Source organism: Sapajus apella, unplaced genomic scaffold (genome assembly GCF_009761245.1).
Source record: "Sapajus apella isolate SASKATOON/1434 unplaced genomic scaffold, GSC_monkey_1.0 scaffold14, whole genome shotgun sequence".
NCBI lineage: Eukaryota > Metazoa > Chordata > Mammalia > Primates > Cebidae > Sapajus > Sapajus apella.
This window is the reverse complement of record NW_022436954.1, coordinates 27,416,462-27,429,408: the sequence shown is the minus strand read 5'-3', so window position 1 is coordinate 27,429,408 and position 12,947 is coordinate 27,416,462. Positions and strand designations below refer to the sequence as shown.

The 12,947-nt window shown below is 43.0% G+C and overlaps 1 protein-coding gene across 3 annotated transcripts in view; it reads right to left on the bottom strand.

The window, feature by feature from the left end:
- Positions 1 to 12,947, bottom strand: part of SLC1A2 (solute carrier family 1 member 2) — a 164,617-nt gene that overhangs the window by 21,410 nt on the left and 130,260 nt on the right. For all 3 annotated transcript variants that reach the window (XM_032283564.1, XM_032283562.1, XM_032283563.1), the window contains exon 9: positions 9,109 to 9,243. In XM_032283564.1, coding sequence (XP_032139455.1) covers positions 9,109 to 9,243 — 135 coding nt within the window. The remainder of the gene's footprint in view (positions 1 to 9,108; positions 9,244 to 12,947) is intronic.

Below are 12,947 nucleotides of genomic sequence, written 5' to 3'. Positions count from 1 at the left end.
AAGCTATGCTTTATTTACTTATGGCATGGGCTGGACAGAGGAGAGTGGGGAGGTCGGTATGTGGAAGGGGAAGGACCAGGATGGATTGTGAGTTTAAGATTTGAAAGCATATTAGCTCTAGAGACACAATTGGTTTTTGTTTAGTAAACATCTGGTTGGATATTTTGGTAGTAAAAAGTCAGGTTGCAGGGTATGATCTAGAAGGACGAGGAGTGGGCACAGAGAGCCCAGATTACTTTATGGATGAAAAGGAGAGGGGTGTCCAGAGAGCTGGGGAAAGATCCAAAGATGGAGAACAAGGAGGCCCAGGGGAAATTCCCAGAAGTGGGGAATACTAAAAGTTTTTTTTTTTAAAAAAAGAAATGCCTAACATTAAATTTTTATTTTATTTCTGTGCTACCTGAAATTATTAACAGTGAAACAGCACTTGAAATTCAAAAGTAGGTGAAGGGGAGACGACTTCTTTTTCATTTTATTACTCTTGAATTTTGTCCTTCCCTTTTCTATGGACAGATATTTATTTTGTGATATATGAAAAAATGATTTTGCTGTGAAGAATTAGAGCCCTGCCCCCATCCTGCCTTGATCTACAATTATACCGCCTTAAGTCAGAGACACTTTGGTGAGAGAGAAAGGACTTAGTGGAAAAGGGGCCACATTCTATGGTGAGGTTGATGTAGACTGGAGATAAGATGTAAAAAAGAGAATTCAGTGGAAGTGGGAAATCAAAGCAAAAGACTAAGCTAAACATAAGCCCCTAAAATCATCTAAGAAAAGCTTAATGTCTAAAACAATCTCCTTAAGCTGATAAGCAACTTCAGCAAAGTCTCAGGATAAAAATCAATGTGGAAAAATAACAAGCATTCCTATACAGCAATAACAGACTGAAAGAGAGCCAAACTGAGAGCGAACTGCCATTCACAATCGCTACGAACAGAATAAAATACCTAGGAATACAACTAACAAAAGATGTAAAGGACCTCTTCAAGGAGAACTACAAACCACTGCTCAAGGAAATATGAGAGGACACAAACATTCCATGGAAAAGCATTCCATGCTCATGGTTAGGAAGAATCAATATTGTGAAAATGGCCATACTGCCCAAAGTAATTTATAGATTCAACACTAACCCCATCAAGCTACCTATGAACTTCTTCACAGAACTGGAAAAAAACCACCTTAAACTTCATATGGAACCAAAAGAGAGCCCAAATAGCCAAGACAATCCTAAGCAAAAAGAACAATGCTGGAGGCATCACACTACCTGTCTTCAAACTATATTACAAGGCTACAGTAATGAAAACAGCATGTATTGGTACCAAAACAGAGATGGACCATTGGAACAGAATAGAAGCCTCAGAGGCAATGCCACACATCTACGACCATCTGATCTTTGACAAACCTGACAAAAACAAGCAATGGGAAAGGATTCCCTGTTTAATAAATGGTGTTGGGAAAACTAGCTAGCCATGTGCAGAAAGCAGAAACTGGACCCCTTCCTGACCCCTTACACTAAAATTAATTCCAGATGGACTAAAGACTTAAACATAAGACCCAGCACCATAAAAACCCTAGAAGAAAATCTAGGTAAAACCATTCAGGACATAGGCATAGGCAAGGACTTCATGAATAAAACACCAAAAGCATTGGCAACAAAAGCCAAAATAGACAAATGGGATCTATTTAAACTCCAGAACTTCTGCACAGCAAAAGAAACAATAATTAGAGTGAACTGGCAACCAACAGAATGGGAAAAAACTTTTGCAATCTACCCATCTGACCAAGGGCTAATATCCAGAATCTACAAAGAACAAAAACAGATTTATGAGAAAAAAACCAACAAACCCATTCAAAAGAGGGTGAAGGACATGAACAGACATTTTCAAAAGAAGACATATATGAGGTCAACAAACATATGAAAATATGCTCAACATCACTGATCATTAGAGAAATGCAAATCAAAACCACATTGAGATACCATCTCACACCAGTTAGAATGGCAATCATTAAAAAATCTGGAGACAACAGATGCTGGAGAGGATGTGGAGAAATAGGAACACTTTTACACTGTCGGTGGGAGTATAAATTAGTTCAACCATTGTGGAAGACAGTGTGGCGATTCCTCAAGGACCTAGAAATAGAAATTCCATTTGACCCAGCAATTCCATTACTGGGTATATATCCAAAGGATTATAAATCGTTCTATCATAAAGACACATGCACACGTATGTTCACTGTGGCACTGTTTACAATAGCAAAGACCTGGAACCAACCCAAATGCCCATCGATGATAGACTGGACAAAGAAAATGGCACATATACACCATGGAATACTAATGCAGCCATAAGAAATGATGAGTTTGTGTTCTTTGTAGGGACATGGATGACTCTGGAAACCATCATTCTCAGCAAACCGACACAAGAACAGAAAATCAAACGCCATGTGTTCTAGGTGGGTGTTGAACAATGAGAACACGTGGACACAGGGAGGGGAGCATCACACACTGGGGTCTGTTGGAGGGGAGTAGGGGAGGGACAGTGGGGATTAGGAAGGTTGGAGAGGGATAACATGGGGAGAAATGCCAGATATAGGTGACAGGGGGATGGAGGCAGCAAACCACATTGACATGTGCGTACCTATGCAACAATCCTGCATGATCTGCATATGTAACCCAGAACCTAAAGTACAATAAAATATATATACATATATATATGTGTATATATATATGTGTGTGTGTGTGTGTGTGTGTGTGTGTGTATATATATATGAAAAGGAAAGCTTAATGTAGGAATGTTTTGTTTTCCACCAGACATGAGTGGAGGATGTCAGTCAGTTATGCGTGTGTGTGTGCACATGTGTGCACATGCGCGTGTGTAGGTGCACATGTATGTGTCTTACATTTGTAAAACAGCAGAGCTCAGATTAGCACACCTGAAACACCCAAGGACATCCAGATCATCTGGATTTGAATCCCAGTTCAGCCATCTAATATCCACTAAATTGGGATAAGTTACTTCTTTCTGAACCTGTTTTCTCAACTGTAAAGCAGAGATAATACTATTAGCTGCTTCCCAATTTGCTGTGACTTTTAAAGAAGCCCATGTAAAGTGCTTAAAACAATATCTAACACTTAAGAGGCACTCACTAAGTATTAGCTGTTTGCATCCTGCATCCTCTCAACCTATTTTTTGAATGGATGCATGAACTGTCAACGGTTACTCAAAAAAAAGTAGAAGTGCTCATATACCCACAATCAGAAACCCCTGTTTTTCTTCCCTATCTCTAGTTCACTGCTTCTGAAAGGGGGAGTCCCTGAAGATTGCATCATCAGAATCACCTGGGAACTTGTTAGAAGTGCCAATTCTCTAGCCCCACCTCAGATAAATTTCTGGGAGATTTTGGTATATGCTGGAGTTTGAGAACAAATGCTCTATTCCCTCCAGAGACGAATGCTAATGCAAGGAGCGTCAGAGCAGTCCTGGAGGGTGAAGGCTCTTTGAGGTCTTCCTTCTAAATGCCATCTCAACTATATTCCCCAGTTAGCACATGTAAGTTCAGAAAAGATCTCACCAGCAGATTCGTATGTGAGAATTAGGCCATAGGTCTACTTGGATTTCACTTATTTTGATTTTCCTTTTCCTGCCTATAGCCAGACCCAGTTATTTATTACCTCTTCCTGGTATTGGCTCCCATTTGTCACTCCATCCTGCCTCCTTCAGAGACTCTGAGGTGTCAGCGAGGTCTCTGCCAAGGGCTCCTGATGCAAAGGGCTTCTTGGACCCAGGGGAAGGCTCTGGTTTTAAACAGTCCCACCCATCTGGTGCTGTAGGACTCGGCATTTTCAGGGCTCCGGAATCTTGGTTTTCACCATGACATTTACAGAGCAGCTAAGCCTGACTGTTGAAAACCATCCAGGGCTTAGAGGGCAGTAACGAGGTTGGCTGGCCTCCAGCAGTTGGCAAACACTGTAACACGTTAAATGTCACTGTGGGCTTTGTTTGGTTTTAAATGGAAAAATTGCTAGAGTTATGAAAGCTTACAAACCTTTGCTAAAGAGGAAAAAAAATACCCCCTTTTCTTTTTCTCTGCTTTTCCTCCATAGACTACTTAACTAGGGAATGACCAGGCTCCCATGCACCCCATCTCATCTTAGCCCCCACCACTTACACACTAATGAGCACCCAATAGCCACAGAACTCACAATCAAGAGCTAGCTTCCAGAACTCCTCTTGCTGTTGAGAATGTGCCACCATTACTAATTCAAAGCAGATCTGACCTAGCTATAAACTGCGATGCACATTTTCCTAGGATCCTCTGCCCTTCCTGTTTCTTTTCCCTCTTAAAAGAAATGCTCATGCTTATTTGTATACAAACATTCAACCCCAGCAGAATTCTACGCTAGATCTTAAAACTGGAAGGACACGCAAAGGCATTGAACTTAGATTCTTGCTTCCACATGGATAGGTTATTGTCCCCATTTTACATATGATGTAGCTGAGGCTCAGGAAGTCACCTGCCCAAGGTCCCATAGAGTAACTGCAGAGCTCAGAGCCACAGCTCCTGCCTCTTAGACTCTCTTTTTCTTGATCACACTTCTCTCGCCATCTGAGATCCGAGCCCCAGAACTGGAGAACAGCCCTTCATTTGCTCCTTTCTTCCCAGCTCCAGCCCAGGATAAGGTTTTCTCTTACATGATTTCGTCAATATAGTTAATCCAAATGTATCATCCTTTTTAAAAAAAAATTCAGCCAACTCCCTCCTGCTGACACACTTCAGCCCTAGAATTAGGACGCTCTGCTTTCCTTTGCAAGTGTAAGCATGTGAGCACCTGCATGGGGTGATCTGGGAGGACCCGGCCCTCCTATTTCATTTGCTAACATTTAGGTCAGAAGTGGGCAGGGTTTTGAATGTTTCATGAAGTGACTCGCATCCAACAGGTTTGAAAACAAATGCCAAGAGGGACCAGGGCCCACACTGGCAGACCCACTGGGGCTGGAGGACTTGAATTCTAAGAGTAGCGAAGATCTCGGTTGTATCCAATTTGTCATCATTGAGGCTATTTGTTTTATTTTCATGCTGAGAGAAGAAAACAATGGGTCAAAACAATTTCTCTGGTCAGCATGCAGAATCAGGCGTGTCTTAGTTTATGCTGCTATAACAAAATACCTGAGATTGAGTAATTTATAAAGAACAGAAATTTGTTTGCTCAGAGTTCTGGAGGTTGGAAAGTCTAAGATCAAGACCCTGGCAAGGGCCTTCTTTCTGCATCATGACATAGCAGAAGGCAGAAAGGCAAAGGTAAAGAGAAGGCAAGAAGGGGCTGAACTCACCCTTTCATAGTGCGCCAACCCCACTCAGGTGGAGCCTTCATGGCATGATCACCTTTGAAAGGTTCCACCTCTTAATATTGTTACAATGGAAATTAAACGTCAACATGAGTTTTAGACTGGACAAATACTCAAACTATAGCCCAGTGGGTGGCCCTAATAAGTGTGTCTTCTCCAACCTTTCCAACCCTGGACTGTTAGAACTGCTTAGTACAAATTAGGAGGCTGTGTGGAGTTAGGTGAAGTACCCTGACCTGGCCATACAAGCTCTGCTGTGCATCAGGAAAGAGACTCAACCTTTCTGACTCCCAGTTTCCTCATCTGGAAATATAACATAGGGCACCTTAAGGATTAAAGGGAGACAGATGTAAAGACATTATGGTACCCACCAAATATCAGCCCCTTTTCCTCATTCCTGATCATATTAGCACATTTTTTCCACTCAAAGCCATTTGGATTATAATGGGGTGGGCAACCTCTATAATAATAATTTTTCAAAAGATGAATCTCAGCTGGGCGCAGTGGCTCACACCTGTAATCCCAGGACTTTGGGAGGTCAAGGCAGGCAGATCACGAGGTAAAGAGATTGAGACCATTCTGGTTAACACGGTGAAATCCCGTCTCTACTAAAAATACAAAAAATTAGCTTAGTGTGGTGGCACGCACTTGTAGTCCCAGCTACTTGGGAGGCTGAGGCGGGAGAATCGCTTGAACCCAGGAGGCGGAGGTTGCAGTGAGCTAAGATTGCGCCACTGCACTCTAGCCTGGGCGACAGAGTGAGACTCGATCTCAAAAAAAAAAAAATGATGAATCTCTAATGAAGGTTTAAATAAGTCCAAGAAGAAACAAGGCAATATTGTTGTAGCAGGTGAGGGACCCTCAATGACGACACGCATTGAAAAGACTTGAGAGGCAGAGTCAAGGGTTTAAGTAAGCAACAAGTCATGGGGAAAGCCAGCAGAATTTAAATGGCTTCCTTTGTCTTTTTTCTCACATGGAAGGACCCTAATTATCACACAGCAACTAGGTGGTTAAGAGCAGCACATGGTTATTGAGCCCCTACTATGTGTTTTGTCTCTAGACTACTGCCAATGTCTTAATTTCCCTTCTGTTCCCCTTCCATCTATGGCCTACCCCGTTCCTTTGTCTCTTCCATCCCCTTCTCTCACAATCCTTCCCACCCATACACCGCCATTGACCCTCAGTGGCCTTGTCTGAACAGATGTCATGAGAAGGGCTGCCCCTTGGGGCCAACACAGGACACAGAGAACAACCAAGCTAGCAGGTTAGGACGCCACGACCACCACCTGGGAGACTGGGAGAGATAGACATGAGGCTGTTTTGTTTGTTCTTCACCTTCTGCTAACAGTATTTTCTGAGCATTTTCTGATGATGAAGGAGCCCATCAGGAAGATCCATGGCCTTCCTTGCAGCCCTCCTGAGTTGAATTGATTCTGTTCAGGGAGCCACTTCTTACTCCTAACCTAAGCCCTGTTGTCTGTGCCAACAGCAGGCACATTGCATGGGGAGGCCAGGCTTCTTTCTAGCCTTCCCAGATGTCTTCCCTTCAGCCACTTGCATTTTTCTGTCTTTGGAAGGCTAGAGGGTAGGAAGGAGGAACAAACTCAAGTCCATAACATGTGGTTTCTGAGACCAGGCATGGTGGCTCACGCCTGTAATCCCAGCACTGTGGGAGGCAGAGGTGGATGGATCACTTGAGGTCAGGAGCTCGAGACCAGCCTGGCCAACACAATGAAACCTTGTCTCTACTAAAAATATAAAACTTAGCCAGGTTTGGTGGTGCGTGCCTGTAATCCCAGCTACCGAGAAGGGTGAGGCAGGAGAATCGCTTGAACCCAGGAGGCAGAGATTGCAGTGACCCAAGATTGTACCACTGTACTCCAGCCTGGGTGACAGAATGAAACTCCATCTCAAAAAAAAAAAAAGAAAAAAAAAGTGGTTTCTGGCTCTTAAAATCAATGCCAATAAATGTCAGGAAATTTGTTACTGGCAAGTAAGGTAGTTTGAAAAATAAGCATGGGCACTTTAGGCTTGGGCCTCTGGGCCAGCACTCGTCACTCTGTGCCTCTAACATTGAAGGCTGTCACTGCTGGAGGCCCTGTCATTTAACTCCAACGCTGGACAGGAGGCATCAGTGTACATCTCACGGAACATCAGACCTCAGGTGGGCACTTAGAGGGGATCCATTCCAACCCCCCTATCAAGGACCATCTGGTTAGACTTTCCCACCTTTGTGAATGGGCAGTGAGTCTTCTACGTGAGGAAAATGTCCTTCACTGGGAAAGGTAGCTGAACGGCCATACATGATCAAGTTCAAGTTTCTCTGAATAGGAGGCTGTCCATCTTGCTCATCATCTTTCACCACCCCCTGCCTCCAAGAGTACCATGCGTGCATCCTCACACTGCTGGTAGCCTCAGGGCCTCTGTGAAGGCTGGCCTTGATTGCAATGTCATGTTTCCCCCTCTTCTTACATACACCTGAGAAACTTTTACCTATTGGTTATGATTCAGCTTAGCTACACTGCTTTTAGAAGCTTGAATGTGACCATAAATAGGAATTTGGCAGGCTCCAGAAGCAGGCCGACCTAGGGTCGACTCTGTCCATTCCCAAGTCCCTCTACCTCTATACACGTCAGTGTCCTCATCTATAAAGTGGGAATAATAACGTGGAACTTTCAAGGTTGTTAAAGAGGAAAATGTAAAGTGCCTGGTCTAGTAGCTGGCACCTAGTGAACACTCAAATTCAGTTCCCATTTTCATGTTTCCTGATATTCTCTGCTCTGTCCTTCCCTTCTTGACTAGGATGAAGGCCTCTCTCTACCACTGTGCTTTTATGTACGTGCTATGTTTTAATCACTTCATTGAAGTGTAATTTACATACAACAAAATGTACCCATTTTAAGTGCATGGTTTGAAGCATTTCGACAAATGTACACACCTGTGCATATCTTTGCATATGGAACATTTCTGTCACTCCCAAAGGTTTCCTTCCGAGTTAATCTCTATGCCCCTATACCTGGCCCTAAGAAACCCTCATCTCTTTCTTTTTATTTTATTTATTTATTTATTTATTTATTAATTATTTTGAGATGAAGTCTCACCTTGTCCCCTAGGCTAGAGGGCAGTGGCACAGTCTCGCCTCACTGCAACCTCCACCTCCTGGGTTCAAGCCATTCTTCTGCCTCAGCCTCCCGAGTAGTTGGGATTACAGGCGCATTAACCACTCCTGGCTAATTTTTTGTATTTTTAGTAGAGACGGGGTTTCACCATGTTGGGCAGGGTGGTCTCCAACTCCTGACCTCAGATGATCCACCTGCCTCGGCCTCCCAAAGTGCTGGGATTACAGGCATGAGCCACAGTGCCCAGCCCCAACTGATCTCTTTCTATTGATATGTGTTACCTTGTCTTTTCTTAGAGCTTCATATAAATGGAATCATACAGTACATATTCCTTTGTGTCTGGCTCTATTCATTCAATATAATGTTCTGAGATTCTTTGAATGCATCAGTAGCTGGTTCCTTATTACTGCACTTTTAACTTTGCATCATAATTTACCTGATTCCTCCACTAGACTGTGAGGCCTTCAAAGATTTCATTTTTTTCTTCTTTGGCTCTCAAATAAGTACCCAGTAAATGTGAGAGGGAAGGAGTGAGGAAGAGTGAGGGCATTGCCATGGCGATTGGCTGCAGCCTTGCCGTCTGTCCATCCCTGGGAGGCAGTACTCTCAGTCCCAGCAGAACCCCATCCACAGGCACTTACAGAAGCCAGTCCACAGCCACCAGCAGGCTGATGTCCTCTGTTGGCAGGCCCACAGCTGTCAGAATGAGGAGCATGGTGACCAGCCCGGCACTGGGGATACTGGCCGCGCCGACGCTTGCCAGGGTGGCTGTGAGGCTATGAGAACAGAGAAGTCCAGGTCACGGGAATGGAAAGAATCTTAGCAAACCAACCCTGGCAATTTTAAGCTCTAATTTTCCTGCAGCCATAAATTTCACCCCCCAAACCCCACCTCTCCCCAACTCTCCACCAAGAAATAGAGGAATTTAAAGTAACAGGGCTCAGGAATTAAGGATTAAGGCCTATTTGGGTTCTGCTCAATTATGATGTAAGCTTATAAATTCACGGATTGGAGCCTTATTCCCATCATGCTATCCAATTAGTGTAATATATCACAGGGCTCAAATAAGGTAAGCATGGCTCTAAAAGCAGGCAATGAAATATTAAAGAAGAAAAACAAATCACCCTTAATCCTCCCATGGAAATACAACTGCATTCATTTCTGCTTACACTTTTATGCCTCTGTGAGCACCAGGGACTACGTGGCAAGGGTCTGAGAAGGCCATTGCCAAGGTTAACATGAGAACTCAGAATACCAAGTATCCAGACCCAACCGAGTGGACATCAGGGGAACAAATCAACAGATTCCAAATGCCACTAAGCGTCAGGCACCTGGATGCCTCACCATGGGCTGCAAAATACATTATTCAGAAAGAGGATGCCAAGAAATGATAATGAAAGAAAGGGATGCTTTCTTTCTGAAGCATCTCATCAGTTCTTTCCAAGCAATGCCAGGGGCACACCCAGCACCATTCTGAAGTTTGTCTCTGGAGAGGGTTAATCTAGAGTTCAAGTGCACTGTCCTGACATCAGGGAGTCTGCTGTGGTCCAGCAAAAAGTGATGCTTCTTTTTTTCTTCTTTTCTGGATGCCATTTATACAAAGCTGTCATATCAAAATGTTGGAATACTTTGGAAATATGGATTCCCAAGTTGTTTTTGTGAGTTCCAAAAGGTAAGGGGGCCTGCTTTGTGGTTGTAAAGTCCTAGAAATTTTATAAACTGAGAGGCAGCCTTTCAAATTGTTCCAACTAAATTCATGCCATCAGTGTGACCAAGCACAGAATTCTGGGGTCTTATCATTGGGAGGGACCTGAATATACCTAGTCTTATGTGTTTGGGGAGATTAAGTTCCCTGGAGAGCCTGCGGTTTGAGCTGTTTTTCCCATATTGCCATCTTTCCCAGGTTTAGGCTCCTCCTTGAATAGACGCTTCCCCTAGGTGTGATCTACAGACCCCATTCATGCCTTTCTCCTCCCCCACCAATGTGGAGCTGGTGTCAGAGCTCAGATAACTCCAATTTCCTTGAATCCATCTGGGTCACTGGAGGTACAGCATGGAGTGCTCATCAGTGAAAGTTCTGCAGCTGAACAACCTGAGTTCAAATTCTAGCTCTGCTACTTAATAACCACATGATTACAGCCAACTTAACCTCTCTGTGCCTTGATTTCTCAACCATAAAAAGAAGATAGTAACGGTATCTCTCTCATGGGGTGGTCAGAAGGTTTCAGGAGCTAATAAATTCAAAAGCACTTAGAAGAGGCCGGGCACATTACAACCCCCCTAGTAAATGTGAATTGTTTTTCTTATCAAGAAATCTGGACAGGACCAGTCTGCTTTGCAATGAAAAGTTCCCTAAAGCCCCAAGAGCTGGAAGATGGGAATTCTCAACCATTTCCCAAACAGACAGAACACCAGGGAAGGGGAAATCCCCAAGTTCCAACAGTCATGACCTTGACTGTTTTATTTACAGCATCAGTTGCTCTGAGTCACTCCTGCACATCCCTTTGCACTGTGGCCAATTATCTGGTTATCTTTCGGTTGTGTGACAAAGTCTTACAAAGATAATTCTTCCTGGAAGTTGCTTTCGCCTCTTTTCCTCCACCCTAATATTACCCTCACCCTCCCGTGGGCATTGTGTCTGTCTGTGAAATTCTAAGCCCTGCAAGAGCTCCTTGGGCAGTGATTTTCTCTGCCTCATCTCATTGCTTTCTGCTTTGCCTGGGCTTCCACTCCCCTGGCTCACTTCTCTAGGGTTCCTGGAAGCTGTCAAGATACTAGACACAAAATATCAGAGGAGACCCTCACAGTAACCCTGCAAGGGAAATATATGGTAACACCTGATTTCACCATGAGGAAAACATAGATAGGATGGTGGAGAAACTTAGGTCACACAGTTTGAACATGGTCTGCTGGGAATTTGAACAGGGTCTGCTTGATTTCAATACCATGCTGGCCCTTGATGGCCTTGATCTCTCCCTATATTGAAAATTCTATGAATTAATAATAATGCTGAGAATTCCTAATCACTATTTTCCTACATCCAGTGAAGGAAGAGGATGAAGAATTTACTTGGAAGTGCAGCATGAAGACAGATTTGGCTATTTTCCTCCGAATAAACTGCAGGCATGAAGTATATAAACCTGTGATGGGTGGCCCAGAGGTAGCCCTCATGGTGTCTACAATTTAGGAGGATTTGACTGAACTCACCCAGAGGCCAGAGATTTAAACGTGTATGGTCAAACTCGTCTTTTGTCAAGTGAAAATGTTCAGTAGTATCACTGTTAATATAAAACAAACCCTGCGTAGATAAATTTATACAATTTAAGCACAAATGCAATCACTCACTGGTCCATTCTCCCATCTCTAAGTTCCCATCTAATAGTGGGAACTTAATGGAAAACATGGTTACCACCTTAGCCAAGAATTGAGGGACCAGAAATTACCTTTGCTTGGCAAAGGCTTCTTCATTAAGAAGCCCTTTTCATCTTTGAGAATTAAAGCAAGGGAGGTTAGCAGCCTCATGTGATGTCTGTTAGGACATAATGTAGAAAGGCTTGATATTCTGACCTAAAGTATGTTTTCCATGGTCAGTAACATCATGGTACTCATGATGACACTGCCACATTTTTCTTTAATATTCTAGGAGTATTTTGACATCAATAATAATAATATCAGAAGCTAACACTTATTGACAAGTGACCATGAGCCAGGCACCATGTTCTCAGTCACCCTAGAATTTGTTATTGTTCCCCTTATGCAGATGAGAAAACTGAGGCTCCCTTATAGTATATAATTCATAATTCATGGGGTAGTTGTGAAGATTATATTACATATAAAAATTATTATTTTGCAACCCAACAGTATAGTATAGTGGAGGCAGTGTGTGTAATGGTTAAAAGCACAAACCCCAGAATGAGGTGGCCGGGGTTCAAATCCCATTTCTGCCTCTTACAAACGGTGTGATCCTGGGCCAGTTACCTCATCTTACTCTGCTTCATTTTCTCCATCTGTAAAATATAAAACCCAATCCCTACTTTTTAGGGCTGTTTCTAGGATCACAAGTTAAAATTTTTAATTAATGAATGCATATGTCAGCATTTGGAAACTTAAATTGTGGTTGTTCCTCTAGATGGCTGTGTGTGACCTATTCTCTGAGCCTCTGTCTCCTTATCTATGCATAAGGTGAGATAATTTAGCAAGAGAACCTCTAAGAGATGTTTCAGATGATACATTCTAGCTGATTAAATAAATGTGATCGTTATTTCATGTTTTCATATTATATGTGTGTGTGTATGTATTAAACATGGTGAACCTTTTCTTTCCTCTATTTGCTGACTTAGTTGCTAAAGTGAACTCAGATGCATATGGGATATTCACGAAATCTTCTGGAATGGTTATAAGGTGAGAGGAGAAAGCTGTGTTTCTACAAAAATATATCTGAGCTGGTTGAATACCTCAGAGCTAGATAGATAAAGCACAG